At 49.4% G+C, this 22,041-nt stretch overlaps 7 protein-coding genes across 14 annotated transcripts; 5 read left to right on the forward strand and 2 right to left on the reverse strand.

Annotated features, from left to right (window-relative positions):
* Nucleotides 1-2,003: 2,003 nt before the first annotated feature.
* FOXG_05139 (glycosylphosphatidylinositol anchor biosynthesis protein 11) lies at nt 2,004-3,764 on the reverse strand. Its single transcript, XM_018383256.1, has 2 exons — nt 2,780-3,764; nt 2,004-2,727 (listed from the first exon to the last, which is right to left on the reverse strand). Exons 1-2 carry the CDS (start codon nt 3,131-3,133, stop codon nt 2,308-2,310), a joined length of 774 nt encoding a protein of 257 aa, XP_018240148.1. The 5' UTR covers nt 3,134-3,764; the 3' UTR covers nt 2,004-2,307.
* FOXG_05140 (uncharacterized protein) lies at nt 2,278-5,656 on the forward strand. Of its 2 annotated transcripts, XM_018383257.1 has the most exons (3): nt 2,281-2,394; nt 2,544-4,603; nt 4,657-5,656. In XM_018383257.1, the coding sequence occupies exons 2-3, from the start codon at nt 4,416-4,418 to the stop codon at nt 4,727-4,729; spliced, it is 261 nt and encodes an 86-aa protein (XP_018240149.1). In that variant the 5' UTR covers nt 2,281-2,394; nt 2,544-4,415; the 3' UTR covers nt 4,730-5,656. The 2 variants fall into 2 exon arrangements, with proteins under 2 accessions (XP_018240150.1, XP_018240149.1); XM_018383258.1 differs by having other exon boundaries at nt 2,278-4,603; nt 4,657-5,062.
* On the reverse strand, nt 3,966-8,383 carry FOXG_05141 (ubiquitin-like modifier-activating enzyme atg-7). 4 transcript variants are annotated; one of them, XM_018383262.1, is made up of 5 exons: nt 8,153-8,382; nt 7,653-8,086; nt 7,481-7,589; nt 6,140-7,435; nt 3,966-6,092 (listed from the first exon to the last, which is right to left on the reverse strand). In XM_018383262.1, exons 2-5 carry the CDS (start codon nt 7,850-7,852, stop codon nt 5,625-5,627), a joined length of 2,073 nt encoding a protein of 690 aa, XP_018240154.1. In that variant the 5' UTR covers nt 7,853-8,086; nt 8,153-8,382; the 3' UTR covers nt 3,966-5,624. The 4 variants fall into 4 exon arrangements, with proteins under 4 accessions (XP_018240154.1, XP_018240152.1, XP_018240153.1 ...); XM_018383260.1 differs by having other exon boundaries at nt 7,481-7,604; XM_018383261.1 differs by having other exon boundaries at nt 7,653-8,383.
* Nucleotides 8,384-9,170: 787 nt separating this feature from the next.
* Nucleotides 9,171-11,976, forward strand: FOXG_05142 (dCMP deaminase). Of its 2 annotated transcripts, XM_018383263.1 has the most exons (3): nt 9,171-9,617; nt 9,671-10,764; nt 10,859-11,976. In XM_018383263.1, the coding sequence occupies exons 1-3, from the start codon at nt 9,596-9,598 to the stop codon at nt 10,901-10,903; spliced, it is 1,161 nt and encodes a 386-aa protein (XP_018240155.1). In that variant the 5' UTR covers nt 9,171-9,595; the 3' UTR covers nt 10,904-11,976. The 2 variants fall into 2 exon arrangements, with proteins under 2 accessions (XP_018240155.1, XP_018240156.1); XM_018383264.1 differs by having other exon boundaries at nt 9,671-11,976.
* A 754-nt stretch (nt 11,977-12,730) lies between these two features.
* Nucleotides 12,731-12,838, forward strand: FOXG_05143 (uncharacterized protein; the record flags this gene model as incomplete). The annotated part of the gene is made up of 1 exon (XM_018383265.1): nt 12,731-12,838. The coding sequence occupies one exon, from the start codon at nt 12,731-12,733 to the stop codon at nt 12,836-12,838; it is 108 nt and encodes a 35-aa protein (XP_018240157.1).
* Nucleotides 12,839-14,602: 1,764 nt separating this feature from the next.
* FOXG_05144 (wee/wee-unclassified protein kinase) lies at nt 14,603-20,263 on the forward strand (the record flags this gene model as incomplete). 3 transcript variants are annotated; one of them, XM_018383267.1, is made up of 3 exons in its annotated part: nt 14,603-17,746; nt 17,981-18,600; nt 18,650-20,263. In XM_018383267.1, the coding sequence occupies 3 exons, from the start codon at nt 15,859-15,861 to the stop codon at nt 19,358-19,360; spliced, it is 3,219 nt and encodes a 1,072-aa protein (XP_018240159.1). In that variant the 3' UTR covers nt 19,361-20,263. The 3 variants fall into 3 exon arrangements, with proteins under 3 accessions (XP_018240159.1, XP_018240158.1, XP_018240160.1); XM_018383268.1 differs by having other exon boundaries at nt 15,859-18,600; nt 18,650-19,049; nt 19,141-20,261; XM_018383266.1 differs by having other exon boundaries at nt 14,603-18,600.
* Nucleotides 20,264-20,401: 138 nt separating this feature from the next.
* Nucleotides 20,402-22,041, forward strand: FOXG_05145 (uncharacterized protein). The gene is made up of 2 exons (XM_018383269.1): nt 20,402-20,812; nt 20,865-22,041. Exons 1-2 carry the CDS (start codon nt 20,558-20,560, stop codon nt 21,990-21,992), a joined length of 1,383 nt encoding a protein of 460 aa, XP_018240161.1. The 5' UTR covers nt 20,402-20,557; the 3' UTR covers nt 21,993-22,041.

The raw sequence follows: 22,041 nt of genomic DNA on the forward strand, positions 1-22,041 counted from the left end.
ACTTTCCCTGACCAAGTAACATCAAGCGTCCGCGCAACCTCAACTGCACCTTTTTCCTAGGCACTACGTCATCGACTGACTGGGATGAGGCAAGCCATAGGGACGATGAAGAAGAACAGAGCGTGGGCCAAGCAAAATGTGCCCTGCTTTCTCTGTTCCCGCCTGACCTTGTACTTGGGCACATGAGTTTACAGGATTAGCAGTTGGGTGAGCCCGTCCGGAAAGAAAAAACAACGGGTTACCTCACAAATACCACAACAACAAATGCTACGCTGGACTGTATTATAGCCTCTAAACTGAGAAAATCCAATAGCCAGACGGTTCTAGAAATCCATATTTCTTGACATATAAGTTTTGTATCAGTCTTGATCTGTATGTGCTTAACATACTACAGTGAGCAATGGTATAAGTGCGTTCGCTTTTCTTTCCATCACCCCGGCCAACTTGTCACGGAATTGACAAGGTTTCTCGGGCTACGTACGTCATGAGGCGAATGCCGCAGTGTGGCTGGGGCGAGCCTCAATCAATCACCAATTAGCGAAGTGATTGACGATGTGAAGAATTCGTTAATCGCGGTGGCTGAGTTATCGCAATCCTTCATTCTCGATGCCAAACTCAACCTCAAATCTCGATATAGATGTGTATCATGTGCTGTGGCCACTCTGAGCCTCTCTGATATCGTAACTGACGGTTCATGGTTCGAGAATGGATGTTATGCAGTGTGCCTGACAAGCAAGATTACCTGACATTCAATTGTCGTAATCAGCACGTTACTGGGCGACTACCACTAAAAGATGCCGAGTCTACCGACTCCCAAGCTCTTACAACAGGGTGAATTAAAAATGCCCTGCCGAAAAGGGAAACATGATTATTACTAAAATTTTCTTTGGTCATGCTCTGGGAATAAGCGCCTGAGTTGGCCTGCAGGTTCTAGATTAACCTGATTTTGACGTGGCTTGTCCTGGTCTCCGCTGGCTCAGCTTGGCTCTTGGCTGGTTAATCTCATGTTTCAGAAGATTCGAGCGCACGCGTCAGTGCCAAGCATGAACTGAAGTTCCAAGCCCTCTATCACGGCCTCACCGGCACTTGCAGGTGGAGGGCCAAGAGAGGACGAGTCGCCAGCCCCATTTCGACAAGCCTGGCCCTCGCCTGTAATCTCTTCTCCCTTACAGTCTTTTCAAGGAAAGCGTCGCGATAAGGATGAGTCCGTCTCAAAGTCTAACTTTGGGTTATGATCTCAGAAGATGATACGATGATATCAGTGTTAGCACATCAATAATCTGGGGTTGTAAAGTTTGGCCCCAGCTGTGCCGAACATGCAGGGTTGTGGAATACGGTTCGCCCAATGGCGATCAGTCCTAGGGGATTTTTGCACTGGGAGAAGCAAGCCGAGCCGTCACCGTTCTCTATCCAATGGCTCCTGTCAATGTAGGTAGTCAAGCGTCAGGACGCCATTCGTCAGACCATTGAACTTGGTGCTGGAATTGCAAGTTCATCAGTTTTGAGACAATACCATCCTCTCATATGTTAGGTAACCTTTCAGCTATCAGTGTTTGTTCCACCAGTAATCTCTGAATATGGCCTTCTAAAGGCCGTTCAGCAAATGAACATGATGCCTTGACATACATCCAATTCGTCCAACCATGTATACACCAATTACGTCTGAACCAAGGTAACTAGAACGACCGCCAAGGGCCAGTTGATTTGGAGATATTGAGGGAAAACTAGTACTTACGTATGCTGAGACTTGATCTGATAGTGTCATAACTCGATCGACTCCAGTGTAGTGCCAAGCATATCACAGGCCATCTATATTGGACGAGAAACCATGAACAGTACCTGAGTCAGCGAGCTAGCATAGTTTTTCAACAATGATATCAATATCCATAACCTAATTTCCGCAGTATGATGAGAATATGGAATACCTTGCTCTCAAACAAGATATTGACAATGTATAGGGTATTTCACGTGCACTACCTCGTATCATCTCCAGAAGACGACATGGGGAGCATTACTCTTGAAACAGAGGCATGAAGGAAGACACCTTCGGCCAATGGCACAGCAAAGACGCATCTATTTATCATGACTACTAATTCTATTTCATCAGTGAAGCAGCGGCAAGCCAATGCAATGTATTCATTATTATGTATTCTTATCGCTATGATAGTAGGCGATCTCATTATGTCAAACTTTTTGCCACGGTACATTACAATGTATCCACAGCCATAAATATCTCTGTAAATTCCAGTCCACCTGTCATACGGGCATCTTGGAATAGCACTAGTGTTCTCATCATGAACCAATGGCTCATTCCTCCTTGATTTCAGGAGTGACTTCCCAGCGCTTTCCAAAGAAAACGGTGCCCAAGATCTGAGATCCAACGATATATCCGATGTAAGCACCGACAACAATGGTGACGGGCCACTTCTGCCACTCGCGATCCCAATCGAGAGGAATAGGAACAGCTCCAAGCCAAGCCCCAACCACTGTTCCAATAAAACCGCCAAATGTCTGGTCAAATGGAGCTGATACACCAACGACAGCCTGGAGAGGCACGGGGTCGGAACCACGAACGTAGAAGACAGGATAAATCGCGAGGACGGCGATATGTGCGCAGCACAAGAATGTGTGAGTAACGTGTGTAAGGAATGGCGCGCCAAAGAGGACAAGGAGGAGATGAAGAGCCGGTGTCAGGATTAGAGCTAGGAGCAATGAAATAACGGCGGTCTATACCATTGACATTAGTTTTGTGGCTTTCACGCACAACACATATACTTACAGGAATAGCCTTTGCCTCCCGTCCATCTGATTTCCTCTTCTCACCAGGACGAGGCTTCTTCGAAGAGCCCGAGGATCCCGCTGGTGGAAGACTCAGTATAAGATAGACAGCCTGAATGGCAGCAACAACTGGGAGGCCAGTCTGAAGAGTCGAGACGGGATCGGCCACCAGGGCATCGAAGCGCCAGTAGAACAGGCCAGCGAGCAAAAGCTGATGAGCGACTGATGCGGGCAAAGCGGCAGGAGAATTGACGAGCGGAATCGCGGGCACGGCGGCCTTGGTCGCGGGTTGTTGGGCGGCGGGCCCGCTCTTGACAAGTGTTGTCGACATGGTGACGGGGTCGACAAGCGGCATTGACGAGAATTGTAAAAGGAGTGTGTACTGAGCAATTGCTCGTAGCTTGTCTCGTCGCGATCGCCAACAGGGTGGTTTAGCTTAGCTTGAGTTGACAGCTGTAGCTGGATACCACATCACGTTTTAGGTCACATGATGCTGAAAGCTGGCCAAATGTTCGGCTCCGAAATCTCTCTCCTCCGCGCCGTTGCCTCATGGTTTCACTCACAACACCAACTGTGTGACTCCTTTGAGCTAGAATTCTCCGAAAGAGGCCTACCATCGGCACGGGAATGGACAGGGTAGACTAAGAATCAACGATTGAAGCGAATGGACCAGAACCGGCATCGGCATCGGCGAGAGCCAGGGCAATCATGGCATGGTTATCATCATCTGGATCTCATGCGATCAAATCTGGGCTGTCCTGTCAATCTGGACCAGAACCTAGAACGTGACTAGAAACGACATGGGCATATGCATTTTGGGGTAAGCATGAGAGCCTCGTGAGTGGCTGAACGAGTATCATATCATCGCAAACCCTGGTAATATTCGCAATCCAGGCTCACGAATGCAACCACTTTCTCTTCGCCGTTCCCCGGAAACAGCGCAGGTCATTGCTTCCTTTGGGATCCAGAAATTTTGAAATTCTTTTTGGGGATCCTTCAGAATCAGTCGATAACGACGAAGTGTTGACGGGAGAAACAGGGTGTTGGTAAGGGTGTGCCAATTGACCAATCGCCAGCGTCACCGGTCCCCGCCGACCAAATCAGAATCGCACCACAACCGCACTCGACGCCCTAGAAATCGTGCCATGCACCTCTGGGCTGTTGTGCTGACTGATAGTTTACGGTGAAACATGATTGGCCAGCCGTCAAAACACCCTCTAATACCCCAGGATCCAGGTCTCTACAGTGGCATGATGGTCGCCAAACCAGATGAAATCTGACCACAATGGATGTATCCGGCTGCACGGGTTCTGGGAGGTCGCCGTTTGAAGGAATCCTTGACCAAATTTGTGATCTTTAGTGAAAAAGATCGGCATCTCAATTCTGTATAAGAGGATGTCATCTACCGTTCCCAAAGATAGTCTCTTCTCTCATCATCAGCATCATCAGCATCATCAGCAGCATCAACAGAGCAATAACAACTCTCCACTCAACAAACATCTTCACCACTCAATTCAATTCTTTGAGTATGTTACTACTGGGTTTCCTCTAAGGATAACTTGAAATCGATTCATCTCAAAAACAACTCAACTCAACCAACCACTTACACCAACCCGACTCCTTAAACTCAATCAAACATGTCTCCCATCGTTGTTCGATCTGCCGCCCGCGCTGTTCAGCGCCGCCAATTCTCTCTCCTCACTGCTATGAGAAACGCTGGCCGAGCCATGGAGTCTCACCCATTCGAGCGTCTTCCCATCACTCAGCAGCCCGCTAAGCCCGACTACGCCAAGATGTTCAAGCGAGTTGGAAGCCAAGCTCTCTTGTAAGTTGCTCTGTCACCCAAGACTTTGCCAATATCAACTAACAATCTCTCAGCTTCTTCCCTGGCTTCGCTGTCATCCTCGGCTGGCCCCTCGCTGCCCAGTATGCCTTCGACGGTAGACTGTAAAGGATAGATATACAGAAACACCCAATCTGTTGGATAGACTTCGACTGAGCAAGACTCGACGGTACCACTACTCGATAAACACATGCACGCATGGATACCTGGATATTGGGACCAATTGTTGTGACAATGCACAGTCACTTGTACATAGCATGGAAAGGCGTTGAGGTGCATTGCAGGAAGGGTGCTTAAAGCAACCCATCTACGACTACATATGATAAATTTCTAGAACTATATAATTCCATATGTTATAACTTCAAAGCTTCTTTCTCTTGTGATTACTGTACATTACCTCCAATATTCGCTTTTCATCCTAAACGCCCCGCTTGATATTCAGGTTACATCACATACACTAATCATACCCAGGCATCAACGATATGGGGTACTTTAGCGATCGCTATCCTTGAGAGCTCTATCTTACAATGAAATGACTCCCTGGCAATATCTCATGAACCTTCCAAATACGCCGAGTTATACTCCGAATTATACTCCTCAACAGATTTATCACATGACCGCTTCTACACATTCTTTGAACCTGTCAGCCGTCCTACAATAAAAGCAGCTACTAGAAGACTAGGTACGCCGACGCCGACACTGATACCAACTCCTCTATTTCTTCGATTCTCTTCGACTTTCCCCACTATCCTATATTACGATGCGTTTCAAGATATGGCACCACGTCATTGTCCATAACTATCACGTGTTGGGGTTGGTCCATCGAATATTCCTGGTTTCATAGAACTAGTCTCTTCAGACATCGCACGGTTCTCAATGCTGTCTCTGATATAGGCAAGAAAACTTCTAAATTCTATCCTAAGTAACAAAAACATTTAGGTAAACTTAGTAAACTTAGGCAAATTTAGTATAGACTTAGTAGACCTTCAGACTAGTATATACTCTAAATTAGCTCTCCATCACCATCTTCGACAAGGTCGTCATCCTCTTCCCAGTCAACCTGGGCAGCCATCTCCTCTGCTCTTCGCTGAACCTCGGCCAGACCCGATAGCTCTGCCACATAGTCCTTCTCTTGCAGTGCTTTCTTTACAAAACCCCATCCATCATTGCGGTAGGCATCAAGAATCTTGGGGCTGCATGCGCTGCAGCAGTCGTAAGATTGACCGCGGATAACAATGTTCTGAAATGTCGACACATAGCCCCTTATCTGATGCGGAACCAACCCCAGGGGATGCTCAGGTGGGTCTCGCTCTGGAACCACTCCAGGAGTTGGCTGTGGTGCTGATGCATCTTTACCCAGTGGATGTTGTAACAAGCTTGTCAGAAGTTCGACAAGAAGGGCAGACGCAATCGCTGCAACACCGGGTCGAGTAACAGTACATTGCTGGTCCAGGGTCTGGTCCTTTTGAGACTAAACGAATGTTAGATACGGTCTAGAAAGTAGAAATGGAAACTTACATCAGCTGGGGCCACGACGTCGTTGCAGAAATAGCAGCCAAGCGGTGTCTGCCCCTCGGCATGGCTTTCAGAACCATGTCGCATAACAACATACGAATCGAACCCCAGGGCGGCGTTCATGACAATCTTTCCTTTGGCCTTTCCCATGACCGTTGGCAGCCATCGTGACTCTCTTGAATCCATGAGGAGGAAAATGGCATCGTGTTCGTCGATAAGCTTCTCCAGCTTTTCGTATTCCTCCCTTGTCTTCGACTCGTCTATGTAAGGGTGACCGAGCATAGGAACGAACAGCGTGTGTCCTTCACTATCTATCCCTGGGTAGATTTCTTTCAATGCTTCAGCAGCTCGAGGTGCTTTTGGTTTTCCTCCTTCAAGACAGTCTTGGAAGTTGAACAGTGGCTGTCGGACAGGGTTGGAAAATGACACTCGCCCATAATCCACAAACGTTATCTTCCGGACGCCCCAACCCATAAGGTTTCTTGAGACATAACTTCCCAGCGTACCAGCGCCAAGTAGCAGGCACTTCGTGTTCTTAATAGCATCTAAGTCGAGTTCAGGGGCGATCCTCCATTTCATGAGCTTTAAGTTCAGGTCGACAGAGCCGTCAGCTTGTCGTGCAGGATCCATATACTCTCCTAGGTTGACTTGTTGTGCCTGGAGTTTGCCGTTACTCGACCGTGCCCAGCCAGTAACCTTGGGCATTTCAGTGATCTCTAAGTTCTCGACTGGATCCATCTCGATTGGAAGAATGACACTGCGGGCTTCGTGTCTCTTTGCCTGGATATCTCTGTAGCAGATTACTTTGGTCTTTGTCAGATGAAACCTTTGTCGGATAAGGACCAGGAAATTTCTCAGGGGCCATCCAGGACCTTCTGGGTACGTCGAAGGGTCAACAAACGCAACATAGCGGTCCTCCTCAGCCACTTGGTCGAAGAAACCATTCTCAAACTCTCGCAGCGAGGCAACTTCCCATCGAAAAGGAAGTCCCTGGGAAGAATCCGGATCATCCGTATCCTGAACTTCACCGTGTATCTTCTTGACCAAAAAGAAGCCATGCTCGCGGGAGTCGACACTGTACCTCCAAGTTCCTACCCTGTCAACAAGTGCCGTGCTCTCCTTGGAGTTGAGCCGTTTGGCTGGACCGGATCGCTTCCACGAAGGATCAGAGTGCAGAGCAGGGAAAGCGAACCAGTACGTAAACTTGTACTTTTTCAGGTCCGCGTATGAAAGTATGATGAATGACGAGAGCAGGGATGGAACAGAGTAGATACTACCATCTTTGATCGCATCCCAGATCTAGAGTTGTCAGCGGTGCTCCAGTCTCGGTGGGCTAATAAATACCTGTCGGCCAGCAGTCTTGAGCATAGCAGGTTTGTCTGTATTCTTGAAATCCTCGAGTGTATTGACGTTCCTAATGATTCCCTCGGCCCTCATTGTCCCAAGAGGGGGACTGGGCGCATTAGTTCTGCCATAGTCAGAGAAGGACTGTGCATAAATCAAACAGCGGACCTACCTGCTGCTCGTGAGGGCATTTCCTAATATCTGCATGCGGCAGCTGGACTCTGGTTCTTCCAAGCGGGGTTCATAGAGGCCAAGGATGCTCCGCGCTGAGTCGTCGAGCTTGTCATGCTCAAGCTTTGAGCCAAAGAGCGCCGAGTAGAACGACAGCTCGATCTCTGAGATGAACGGGGCAAATTGCAAAGGGGCCGCCATCGTGATCAGAGGCTCGCTTCCAACACTGATCCGACTGCGGTTGTTGCTAACCGTGACGACTTTTGCCTGCTTAGTATTTGCGGAAAGTAGCCTTTTGGGTGGGATGAAGGGGAGGAAGGTTCGGTCCAGCTGCTGAGAGCAGGTATTGTACTGCTTGGTTAAGGCAGTAACTGCGTCCCTGAGGCAGATAAACCTTATGGTTTTTGAGCGCTATTGTGTCGGCCTGTTGTAGGACTGTCACTGTTTATACTACTGTTCTTTAAAGCTAAAAAAGCTTTTGTATGGTTAAAGGTTGGATACAGTTTGCAGATTCGATATGTTGGTCCTGTTCAAGAGCCAGTTGCTTTCCTCGTCGCTACTGTAGTCGGATAAGGTAAACAAGTTGCCAAAGCGATAGTGTTTTAATTTTTTGGCTGTTAAAAGTGTCTTCTCGAGGGCTCATGACCTGTTATAGCTGGAATATAAGGTCATCGTTGTGTGTATTCCGTGATCTTATGAAGGGTTCACCTGAACGGATAAGATGACCGTCACTGGTGATCATGGATGTGGAGCTCCGCCTTAGGTCATAGGCAGGCGCCAGGGAGCAAGAAAACTTAGGACCTCTATTCTAAGTGATAAAAATATTTAGGCAGATTCAGTGCAGACTTAGGAAGCCTTTAGATCAGTTTTTTTATCACTTGGGATAAATGTCCTAAGTTTTCCTGCCTCCCCTTAGCCCCACCGCGGGGTACTGGGCATGCACCTGCCTCCCGTCACGCAGCCTAACTTACCTATCGGACCAGGCCTTATCGCCATTTCAGAGGTCCCTCACAGTGCATATGTCGTTATAGGGTAAGCAAAAGCCCTGATGGTGGCTGTGATGCAGCCCTCGTGCATGCAAGTCCGAATGCCTATGTAAAATAAAAAAGGACATCCCAGTATTAATAGTCTTCTACATTGGGTTTCTTATTATATCGTCATAATAGAGTCATGCTCATGTCTATTTAAAGCGTTGTCATATCCATACCTCAGATCGACGCTACGGATGTCATCCCGTTGAAGATTTCCCAGCTACAGTGATAGAAAGTTGCTGACCGAAAGCAACTAGATATCACCGTCAGTAATCCAGCTTCAAATTTTACTGAGAAAAGGGGATCGATATTGCAATCCCCATTATTCCCGTTCATCATAAACAATGACCCTTAAGACTCATTTACCATCACCTCAGCTACAGGAGAAACACGTTCTTCACAACCGCAAACTCGGTATATCGGAAGTTATCAAGCATACACCCGTTCAGATTTATTTCCACCATTCACTTGAAGAATGTGACCTTTATCTTGAGGACGCCATTTCATTAACGAGAGATTTGTGTCTGAAACATTCAAGGGTTCAAGCTTTCTCGGGACTGCTGGAATGTGCGCTTTGATCATAACTCACAGCATCTATATATATGAAGTGTCTAACTAGATCGAGATTTGTATGATAACTCGTAAGATGGAGAAACATACTTGTCAACTTGTCGGCCGCTTTCAAAGTCGAGTTTGCGACACTTTTCAAAGGGTTCTGTAGACATTCTAGAACACCAACGGTCACAGTTGCGAACAGTGCACCCCCACACTCTGCGACGCGCTTAGAATAGTCGCCGTACGCGTTAAATGACCATACGAAAATATCAACGTGAGGCATGATACATCACCCAAAGGCTGTTCCTGACTTTACCTCCACAAACATCAGAACAAAACCACAGCATCGAACCACAACATGCTCATCGGCGTCTGCGGCAGTAAGAACATATCGCAAACTTCCCAAGTCAAGTCATAAACTCACAACGTTCAGGTATTTGCTCCGGCAAAAAGACGGTGGCCCAATATCTCGTTGAGCATCATGGATTCAAACTCCTCCATCTACAGCCACACTCGCAGCCAAGGCCGTCCAATTCCTCGCTTGGAGCCGAATCCGCATCACCCGAGGAACACGGTGCAGAGTCTCCATCACAGTCTACCGACTCAACAGCTTTCAAAGGCGCTCTGACCTCAACAGCGCTCACCACCAAGAATGGTTACCAGTCTTCTTCTGAAACCACGCTGACTCTCCGGGATGGTCCGCAACACGTGTTTTCCACAGCTGAGGAACTCCTCGACTTTGTGACGAAACGCTGGCGTAGCCGCTTTGTCACTACCGACATTCCCACTGAGGCCGTTCTAGACGTCTTTCTTCGTCGACCTTTCTTCTTACTGCTCTCTGTCGATGCGCCATTGACGGTCCGCTGGCGACGGTTCCAGGACCGCGCGAGGCAGAGGCATGCGGGAGAGCCTGACATGAGTCTGGAAGACTTTGTCACAGAGAGCGATACCCACCTATACGATGCAGAGAAAGGCCTCTCACCCCTTATCTCGCGTGCCGTTGTGAGACTTCTCAACACATCATCCTCTCTAGCGCACCTCTATGCTACCCTTGGCAAGCTGGACATCCCAAATCCTGATCGTCTTCGCCCTTGCTGGGACACTTACTTTATGGAATTGGCATCCCTTGCTGCACAACGCTCCAACTGTATGAAGCGTAGGGTCGGATGTGTTCTTGTTGGCAAAGAACGCAGGGTCATTAGCACCGGTTATAATGGGACTCCAAGGGGACTACAGAATTGTACTGAAGGAGGCTGTCCAAGGTGCAATGACGGCAACAGCTCCGGAGTGGGCTTATCGACTTGCCTGTGTATCCATGCCGAAGAGAACGCGCTTTTGGAAGCGGGACGAGAAAGAATACGCGAGGGTTCTGTCCTATACTGCGACACGTGTCCCTGCCTCACATGCAGTATCAAAATCTGCCAGGTGGGTATTAGCGAGGTTGTCTACGCCCATACGTACAGTATGGACAACGACACAGCCCGGGTGTTTAGGGAGGCTGGCGTGAAGCTGAGACAGTTCATACCAGTGAGTACATGAACCCTCCCTTCGAGTCCAGATCTGGACGAAATTCTGTCATTCACTAGTGCTTTTTGAGAGTTTGATACTGACTCAGATCTAGCCGCCTAATGGTCTGATTCATCTCGAGAAGATGGAACTTTATTAGATCTTCGGTATCTCGGCCGTCTCACTATGATCCCCTGCTATGCCTTTGTGGGGAATCTTGAGAGAGACGCTGGATTTTGCCCAGAATGTGGCTTATTGAAGCAGAACACGATGCTGGAATTGCTTCACCAAGATTTGATGCCAGAAGACTACGTGCTCAGGATCACCCACTTCAGTTGGCATGCAAAATTCGCTCATCTCGATCCTCCCTCGCGAGGAGGTGCATATGAGACTTTAGTCAAAGGCTGAAGTTGACCTGCAAAGTTACTGTACCCCTCGCTGACTCCCTTGCCAATGTGGTGTCCAATTGTCCAATCAAATAGTATATGCTACACTCTCTCATGCAGTCCCGAGTCCACTTGAAGCATTGCATCGCTGCACCGAAACCTCACAGACGGAAGCAGGCAAGCAGACGGCCCGTCGAGATGCGTTTTGCATTGCCAGCGTGGCCCGTTATTGAGGCCAGCAGGTTTCTAAGCCCCAATGACGCCGAACTCTAGAACACTATAGGGTAGTCATAGCCCACTTGGCCGCAGTTATGGTAAGACGAGAATGAAGCCACTTTGCGTCATGGCGTTGGTCTCTGTCTTCCGTTTCGGATAACGGTGCGCTTGGGTTCAAGTTGGTTCTGTTCTCGACGGTCTCTTATGCAAGACTAACATTTTAACGCACATGAATAAATTCAATATCTGCATCCTTTATCCGAGCGCTTAATTTCGACTACATGCTAATTAAAGTCGTGCAACTTTTCGTGGATGTGTAGGCTGTAACTAATTAAACTCTTGCTTGGTTTCATCACACTTGAACACATTGTGCGTTTGCATCGCAACAACAGGACAACGGCTACCATCTGCAGGAAACAGCTTGCGAATAGGGGCTCAGGAGTATGTTAAAGTTGGTGAAGCTGCACTGAAAGTTGTAGACCGCTGCCGCCAGAGGCCACTTACACGGCCCTTATAATATGAACTGCATAGGGGTTCATTTCACAGAGCCGCAGACTTGTGCGGTGTGCTTCAACGGCGTGCTAGCTGCAGCGATGTTCCATAGAATATGCAACCAAGTCAGGCGGTCAACAAAGTTGGCACTGATGTTGTGCACAGCCAGTTGCATCCCCTGTCTAGTGTAAAATATGCGAGCGCGGGGGATGCATGCGAGTGAATTGAGTTGAGCTGATCTGATGGGATGTGAACAATGAAGGACCTTTCATTATGTTAGTGCAAGTGACGATGATGCTCCATGTAAGTCGATATATGAGTTGATCTAAAACTTCCGATCAAAGAAGCACGGAGCAGCAACGGTAGAAGCAATGCCGATTGATGGTCTTGATTGGCAGCTGATTAGATGGACGACATGCTAGGGGCTTCAAATCTCAAAAGTACGATGCGTAGCTTTTCGATTTGATGCGCTTTGTGGTCCCTCTGGCCGAGGCCCCAAGCTTATGAGCAGGGCTTTTGTGCCTCTTCTCGTCCACACGCAAGCCCAACAACTGACGAGCGCACAGAATTGAATTGTTAGCGCAGTGCCCTCTCGCATATAGCGGGGGCCACCCCGGACTCACTCATAAGAAGCGAGATGACATGGGCTGGTCGGCATAAAGAGCACAATTAAAGCTCAAATTACCACCGTCAGCTAGTGGGGGAGTGCACAAGAGGATAGGGGAAGCAAATCGTTTGTTTGTTTTGATCAGAACGGGAAGATTTCCTGCGCGTCATGAGAGGGGCCGGCGTATCGGGATGTAGGTCAGGACATGGTTGACACTGATGCTGATGCTAGCCTCGAGGTCCTGTGCCCGATGCGATGAGCTGGCCTGGCGTGGTATGGCCATGCCATGGCTGCTACTGATTCTGCTGGTGGAGGCAGAGAGGGCCTGAATAAGAGGGCCACTGGGCGGCTGTTAGAAGGAGAAAAGACTCCTCATTGGAAGTGGCTGGTATGAGGAACTCGCTGGTTAACGAAAACTAAGTTGTGCTGTACCCATTGACTAGCCAGGGTTGACGTTGTCTCTGTCGTACACGCTGTACAACACAACTCACTCACTTGTTCGAGGGAGCCCAGTCCTGTACGAGGCAAGTGATGGGACCCGGGATAGAGCATGCCCACCAGCAAGTGACGGCGACGATCATGACGCTGAATGGTCTGAAGGGGACGGGAGCCAGCGAACGGGTGGGCTCTAGACACGGCCCCAACCCCCCGTCCCAATCGTATCTTGCTTTGGACTCGCTGCAACCTGCGAGTGCCAGTGCAAGTGCCCGTGCTGCGACCTTCGATCTATCTTGGGACAGTTACTCCAGCGTCTAAGTAGATGCTGCTGTCCTACAACACCTGCGACCTCTAGACTGACCAGCAGAAGCGCTCATCTTTTTTGCTCCATCGAGAATAGACCTCATGCCATTCCACCAGAATTCCATGCCATATTAGAGGCGATCTTCAGTCCAACGGGCGCCATCCCATGCCAACTGCCAGTGCCATGGGATCTCCCCTGGCTGGGAAGAACAGAGAAGTCCCTGGGCCTGAGGGGCGGGAATACCCCTGAGCACTGGCGCTGAGAGGCGCCCAGTGGGGTATTGACGAACCAGGGCTTTGGATGTCCGACTTACATGTCAGTCTCTTGAATAAGATTTCCACATGAACATTGGTGTTGATAGAGGCCATTTCAACCTGGAAAATGTGAGCAAGAAAGGGCCAGACTCCCTTCACAAGTGGGTAATTCCTATTGTATCTGTCCGTATACCTCTTTCTTCTCGTAGACGGAGAAGAGATGCTGGTCAGTCTGAGGTTTGAGGTTGGCTTCAGGAACCACTCCAGACTCTACCCATGGACATCGTGGTCCTCACTTACAAGAGTCCTAGCGCAACAGGCATCAAGGCTCAACAAGTTCACAGGAACATTCAGTCACAGACAACGTGATTTTCCCTGACGATCAACGATCGTCGTTATTCAATAAGTCGGTTGTCCTACCTACGGGTGACGAGGAGGAAACATCAAGACATAGAGAGAGAATCTTTGGATATGACGAAGCCACGAAGGAATGTGATTGTTCCGATGAACGTGCCATCATCGATGAGACAGAGAGATCAGTGCTACTCTACCTGTAGAGTAGAGTAGCAATCAGTAGCTCAGAGGCTTGAGATGGAACATGGACGGGCCATGAGCGGGTTGAGATACGGGGACCAGCTCCCGGCGCCATCCTTGAAGGAAGCCACTCGCTAACAGGGCCAGCCTGGAGGGTGTGTTAGTGAGTTGATGTTTGTCTGTTGTTGCACCCCTGTCGTGTGTAAAAGAGAAAAAGCGTCTTTTCGTGTGACACTATTCCCCTTTAGGTAAACGTGTAAACAAATGCGTCACTTGTTGCGCGCCTCTACCCCAGCTTGTTGTTTTTCCTAGCCTCTTTAATGTGACGAAGAGATTTTTGATGGTAGAGTACGAGTACGGATACACAAAACTGAATTTACCTCCCTGGTGCAAAGTACGCGCGTTGTTTTCCTGTTATAATATTGACTGCTCTAGTGATTCTCCCGTTCCTCATCAATCGATATATTGATATTGGTTGAAGACGGGAGGCTTGTAGACAACTGTAAACCCCCACTAACTTAACTTGAGCTGCCTGCCATTTTTACGGGGCGTGCACCAAATCGTTAGCCTCCAGCGCCAACACGCGCCATCCCTGGGCTCCCACGCTCCCTATCCCCATCCATCTATAGCGGATCCTCTCTTCCAACCACTCCAGGCGGTCTTGTCCATCCTCTTTCTTGCGCGCCCGCCCTTCCCTCTCATCCCATCCTGTCCTATTTCTCACTAGTATTTTGTCACACCCTCTGGGTCTTTTTACTTGCAAGTCAACTCTCGTCTGCACCAACTTTCCAACACAGACACCAAGAAAGCCCAGACGAGTGCATACCAGCCTGACTTGCCACTACCATTCGTTGTCCTTTCGACCTGATATTCTGAGTCACCAGACCCCAGTTGGAGTATCCACGTTCTGCCCTGAGGAAGGGTTCTTGGGTTTCAACGCAGCCACACGAGGGGTATTGTACACGAAGGGGCAGTATAGTATTATTGCTCTGAACTCTGCTGGTTGTGGATTCAAACAAACCACAAAAACAAAGACTGGACGAGCAAGAGCAAAGTAAAGCAGAGACAAGACCGGACGACAACTGCAGGGACAATTTGCTTTTCATTAGCCTCTTCTTTACAACTTCTTAGTTTGTGTCAGGATCAGTAGCCCATGCCCGTTCACGAGCGCCATGGTCCAACTGCCACACCCTAACTACTAGTTCACCTACCTAACTCTCTTGTCTTCCCGTTCGCCTCTTCAACCCGCCCACCCCCAAGTCCAACCCGGACGTCCATCTTCTACGAAACACGACACCACCACCACCTGCAGCACGACTACTCCTACAACTGCTTAGCAGTTCCAACTTCTACCAACTTTCCTCCTCTACTCAACCTCACTTTTTCTTTTGTCGACAATAACTCATATTTGCTCAACCCTCAACGCGAACTCACGTCGACCCACTCTTATCTAAGGTATCTATCTGGCTGCCTTGTCGACGACATCACCATTCGGGCACTTAAACGGAAGCCTACACTCAACGCACTTCTGCCTTCTGCCTTCTCACTTTAGTGTCTGATTTACCTCCAGTTGTCGAGTCATGATATGAACTTCGACATCCGAGTGAGACTGGCATAGCTTTTTGCGATTTGTTGGGTATCGCGTCGAGCTGCTTCTCACATCTTCGACTTGGCCATTTCACGCAACACCGTTAACGGCTTGCACATTTGGCTCACCAACGTCCGCAACCTTTATTTCTCCCTACTGCATTCTTCACCGGTCACTGTATCTCGCACCAGCAATAATATCGATAAGGCATAGTTATTCAACTGTTTATATCCATTAGCCTTACTGCGTCATCTGCTCGCGCATTACCGAAGCGCGCAGCACTTCACAACCTCACAATGTCCTTCTCGAACAGCAGCGGTGGCACACTCGCCCTACCATCACCAACCCACGCCCACCACATCGACGTCACATCGGCAGTTCGCACTCTCCGACGCTCTATTTCACGATCACCTTCCAAGTTCTTGACGCGCTCCAACTCTCAAAACTCGCTGAGCCCCGAAAGCCCCCACCAAACCTCACCTCAATCACCTTGTCGTCGATTTGGCGCAACACCGCAAAATCAACAACTTCTACCGTCCCACACTCGCTCAGCACCTCCTCACATCAACGGTGCCCCGCATTCAACCGCCTTTACACCTTTCCGCCCCAGCGTTAGGCTTTCGTTGCGTTCCGCCAAGGCCGGTAAGACATCGCCCTCGAGACCGTTGACACGAGCACGCGCATCTCCCAAGAGCCCTCTGAAGAGGGCACTCAACATGGCTCCCGATAGCGGCAACTCACTACCTGCGATACCTTTGGCTTCGGTTATTGATGCATCAGGGCAAGAGAACAACGCTCTGGGAGCTACAAGCCCCATCTCTGTCAGTCCCGTCAAGCGGCGCAGCCTCACTCTCGACGTCGCTGAATCTTCGCCGGCATCATTTCTCAAGTCTCTTGATTCCAACAATGATGGCCAGATGGTCACAAACAATGGGTCATTAAAGCGCAGCGACGCAACCATGAATCTGGACCAACCGAGCCAGGGAAGCCCGGTGGCTAAGCGACGGAGCTTGCATGGAATATCGGGGCTGGGCCAGAATGAGGACCAAAATATCTTTGGCGCCAACACGACATCTTCACAGAGCTTCTATATACATGAAGACTCATCTACCGAGTATGAGATTGCGGGTACTAGCGGATCACCGTTCCGCGATCCTGTTCCCTCACCAACACCTGCGACGACGAATGTTCCTAAGAGGTCATCGTCCCTACGTAAGTCAACTCTACAACAAAGATATGGGGAGCGAGGATCTTGGGGAAGACGATCCGGTGAACGACAGCTGGCTCAGATGAGCTCCGAATATTCTCCTGTCCGAAGTCGACCTCGCCTTTCTCTGGACCAATTTGTTCCTCCTCCCGTGCCTCAAGAGAGTCCCTTTGTTTCTACAACGCCGACCTCGAAACCACCACCCACTACTTTCTTTGGCGACAAGGCCCACCAACCACATCCTCTATCGAAGACACTGACGACATCGTCTTCAGGAAACAGCCTAACCGAGGAAGCACCTATTTATGCTCCCGTGGCCCGGATGCCAGATCGACCCAGACCTCACCTTTTCTCACGATCTCTACCTCTCAATGCGACACGACCTACTCGCCCAAATGATATGTCCAAGGCCATGGCGACACCCAGCAACTCGCAGCTGTGGGTGGGCGCTTTCAACTCTACTGGACTTATTTCCAAGGTCAACCGAAACCCCGAAGAGGATGCCGACAAGAAGATGGCCCCTCCCGATACACCATGCAAGAAGCACTCTAACCCGTTCGCTACTTTCCCTCCACCGGCCGGGAGTGCCATGAAGAAGAGGGGTAACAACCGGAATTCTTTTGGCGGTCTCCCTTCCACCCCATTTGGTAACAGCACAGGTCCCAACAGTTTTGGTAGGCCAGGAAAGGGCATGTCGATATTCCAGCGTGGCAGTGCTTCTAGGAGTGCACGTCGCGGTAGTGTCCTTAGCCTGGATGGTGACGAGCACAAGCTCTTCGGTGAAACGATTGACTTTTCGACACCCATGGAAGGCGACGCTCCTCCTACTCCAACCAAGAACACTTTGACTCCCAGCCTTAGCAAGGTCAGCGAGTACTCATTTGAGAGTCCCCATGATAACCATAGCCCAACTGCCAACCGAACATTACACTCTACTACTCCGGTCCTCGGCACCTCTATCCCTCGTGAAGCAACTTGTAAGTCGGAAGTCCCAACAACGGACGGACCAGCTGGAACAGTCGACAATTCAAGTCGGCTTACCGATGCTGGACGTCTGTATTCCCCATCTTCGCATCTGCCTCTATCTTCATTTGGCCGTTCCAGGGCTCGACGAGGATTACACTCTCCTTCTCCACTAAGCACAGTTTCTTTGAGTCATCCCCTCAGTTCTCCTCATGAGACATTTACTAAATCGAAACTCTGTGAATCAGCCAGCCCCCTTGATGGACGACGAACACCGCAAACGCCACGTGAGAGTTTGCTGCCTCTCGACACCAGCCGATTGTCTATTTCTCAGATTGGCGATGGCTTCTCTGATAACATGCCACCTCCCGTCACCCCAACAGCAGGACGGGACTTGCGATCATCTACCAGCCTCCTTGTTACTCCTGTGAACGCCCGTACTAGTAACATTGACATTGACGCAAGCCTATCCTCCCGATTTGACAAAGTGGAGCAGATTGGAAAGGGTGAATTCTCTGTTGTCTATCGTGTCACTCAGGCGGACCATCAAATGACATTTGGCAACCTCAGTACAACCCCGACAACAAGCCCCACCAAGGGTAGAGTCTATGCTGTAAAGAAGAGCAAGCATGCGTTTCAGGGACCAAAGGACCGGGATACGAAGGTCCGAGAGGCCGAGATTTTGAGGACTCTTAGCTTCTCTGAGCATGTGGTCCAGTACTTCGATCATTGGGACTACAATAACCATCTCTATATCCAAACAGAGTACTGTGAAGAGGGTACCCTCGACAAGTTCCTGGGCACTGTTGGACGAGGTGGACGACTAGATGACTTTCGCATCTTCAAGATCCTCCAGGACCTGTGCTTGGTAAGTTATAAACCACTTCGCTGCTCTGTACGTACTAACATTTCTATAGGGCCTGAAGGATATCCATGATTCAGGTTTCATGCACCTGGATCTCAAGCCGGCCAACATTCTTGTTACGTTCGAAGGTGTTCTCAAGATTGGTGACTTCGGCCTAGCCCAATCCTGTTCATCTGCCGAAGGCGTGGACGTTGAGGGCGATCGTGAGTACATGGCCCCTGAGATGCTCAAGGGCAAATCCTGCCAGTCCGCCGACGTCTTCTCTCTTGGCCTCATCATTCTTGAGACAGCCGCCAACGTTGTCCTACCTGACAACGGACCGACGTGGATCGCCCTCCGCTCTGGAGATCTTTCCGAAGTGCCAAGTCTCACCTGGAATCCCTCTATTGAGGTCCAGCGAGATGCCACTGGTAACCCTACCGAGATAATGCATAGCGATGATTTCACAAGTGGCAAGACCCACGACCCAAGCAACTTGTTTGGCCCATCCAAGCGATCGGAACTACTGCAACCTCCCGAGTTTATGGTTAATGCCACCCACAGCAGTTCTCTCGATTTGATTGTACGATGGATGACAGCTCAAGAACCCAGTGAGCGACCAACTGTGCATCAGGTTTTGGAACTTGAGGGCCTGCAGTGGGTTGGCCATCACCGTGCCGCACCGGCAACTGTTTATGAAGGAAACTGGGGACCTGATGAGGAGTTGATCCCTATTTCCATCGCAGAGGGTGGTGACAGTGACACAGAGATGACCGACGTCTAGAGGGAATTACCTGGTTGCATTTCACTCTGGATAGCACTGGAGGTCTACTGAGAAGGAGCTTTTTGCGATTTCTATAGGGGGAAATACGCCTGAATGATGTTGGAGAACCTGGCTCGAACTAGGATCATAGCACTCACGACCAGGGGGAATTATGTGCTCTGACGACATCTACATTATTTGCTACTACGACACGACACGAATACCACGAGGAATGGAAGCCATTAGCGGGAGATTTATTCCCATGGCGTTTTGTTGAGTTCTTTATTCAACCTTTGATTCGGAGGCTGTCGCTACCAGGCACGCCACGACTGTTCCCCGAACCGACCATTTTTTTTTTTTTTTTTTTTTTTTTTTTCATTTGTCAACTTTTCTTTGTACGCCACAGGGAGCGAGAGCACGATTTGAAGAATGTGCCCCTCTTAGGAAGATGGCTTGAATATTTTGCGTCTCAACAGCGAGACTGCGTGTACAAAATACCCCTGAAAGCATTAGACATGCTGTGGCTACAGCGCATATTGGGTGGGAGTAATAATCAAAAGTTCCGGCAAACCTCTGCAGGATTCAGCAGAGAGGGGCAACAGCACAGGACACAGCATATGGAGGAGCCAAAAAGAGACGGTTGTCTTTAAGAAATGATTGTATCGAGTCATTGGAAGGTGCAGGGTTTGCTACATGAGACGCTGGAATATTGTAAATTATAGTAATGGCTCTTTGAGCAAGCATACAAGCAAGCATGGTGGAAGGATACTTTAGAAGCCCACTGCCGAAGCAAGGCAGAATGGGATGGATTGAAAGGCCACTGGATGGGGGAGCTTGATCTGATAGCTGCTGATGATTCTGACGACGAAATGGCATGAATATGATACGATCAATTCATAATCAACACTTCGCTTTGGCTGTGTATTAAGTTGTGTATGCGTGATATCCGAAAGCCTATGATACTGCAGCCCTTTATTATATCAGTCTATCTATAGCTCCTATGCACGCAACTGATAAATATGGAAATCTACGTAATACATCTCATGTTACGCCAACGCCCTCCAATAACTGCCGTCTAAGGCGGGGTTTACTAAGACGAATTCACATTCGATACATTACCCGCCAGCCTTTCAACTTACATCTCCGCAACTTACCTCAAACTTATATCTAGTCTCACATCAGCACCCACATATACACTAAACACACCTCAGCGAAACAATGACAATCCCCACGCTACTACCAGGGCAGGCTGGACTGCCTAGCATTGAGAGCACAAAATCGTACTGGCATCGCAAACCCTCTGAGAAGCTCCTCGGGCATCGCACCACAGCAGAGCTCCCTTCCACGGCTGATGTTGTGGTCGTTGGCAGTGGTATCACCGGGGCATTTGCAGCGAGAGAGCTTGTTAAAGGGGACTGTAAGAATGTGGTGCTCCTCGAGGCAAGAGAGGCCTGTTGGGGAGCTACAGGAAGAGTGAGTTAAGTCTACTGAGAGTCTTTTATACGGGTTTACTGATTGTCATCAGAATGGTGGTCATTGCCAGCCCCTTATTTACGCCGCCAAAGCTCCAGTCGCTCAATTTGAACTTGATACCTTCAACTTCCTAAAGGACCTTGTATCAGAGCACAATATCCCTTGTGACTGGGAGACGGTCGGAGGCGTGCACCGCGTTCCTTCACAAGAAATCTTCGACATCGTGACCCGGCATCTAGACCGTCTAAAGAAAACCAATCCTGATCTTGCGGACGACATCAAGGTTATAACAGATCAGGAGCAGCTGAAGAAGCTGCGAGTTTCAGGGGCATCTGCTGCCATATACCAGCCCAATGCGGCTAAGCTATGGCCGTATAAGCTTGTTAGCTGGGTTCTTGAGAGTCTCCTTGAAGCGAACGACTCAAGCGTCTTCAATCTTCAAACAAAGACGCCCGTGGAGCACATTCAGCGGATAGGTGACTCATGGGCTCTCCACACCCCTCGTGGCCAGATAGCAGCCAGGAAAGTCATCCTAGCAACTAACGCTTATACCTCACACCTTATTCCAAAGCTATCTGGGTACATAGTTCCCGTGCGTGGCCAAGTTGCTGCTCTTACCCCTTCAGACGGCAGCTCACCACTGGAGCATAGCCACGTGTGGTGGACACCAGATGGAGGAGACGACTATCTTGTCCAGAGACCTTCGGGTGAACTTATCACTGGCGGTGAGAGATTAGGCTCATCCGGTGGCCAAGTTGGACTATCGCGGGACGATTCGATCGACCCAGTTATAGCCCAGCGATTGCGTACCTCACTTCATGAGGCCGTCAAGCTAAGGGCACCAGAAGAATCCGAGGACACTTCTCTTCAAGCTACTTATGAGTGGACTGGCATCATGGGCTATTCGAAAGATGGCTATCCCTGGGTTGGCCAACTACCCGCTTCTCTAGGCGGTGAAGATAGTGGCCTCTGGCTTAGTGTTGCTTATACGGGGCATGGTATGCCAGTTGCGGCGAGATGTGGCATAGCGGTTGCCCAGGAGATATTGGGGATCGCCGATGGTGTGAAGCTGCCAGCCCAATATCGAATTGATGGAGGGCGAGTTGATAGGGCTCGAGATATGAAGATACCCTCAACACTGCTAGACGAAGTCAGGATGATGATTGGTGATGAAAACTAAAATATATGTGCTCATGGCAAGGGCCATGATGAGGTCTGTGTGTGCGATT

The sequence above is a fragment of the Fusarium oxysporum genome, chromosome 7 (genome assembly GCF_000149955.1).
Source record: "Fusarium oxysporum f. sp. lycopersici 4287 chromosome 7, whole genome shotgun sequence".
Lineage (NCBI taxonomy): Eukaryota > Fungi > Ascomycota > Sordariomycetes > Hypocreales > Nectriaceae > Fusarium > Fusarium oxysporum.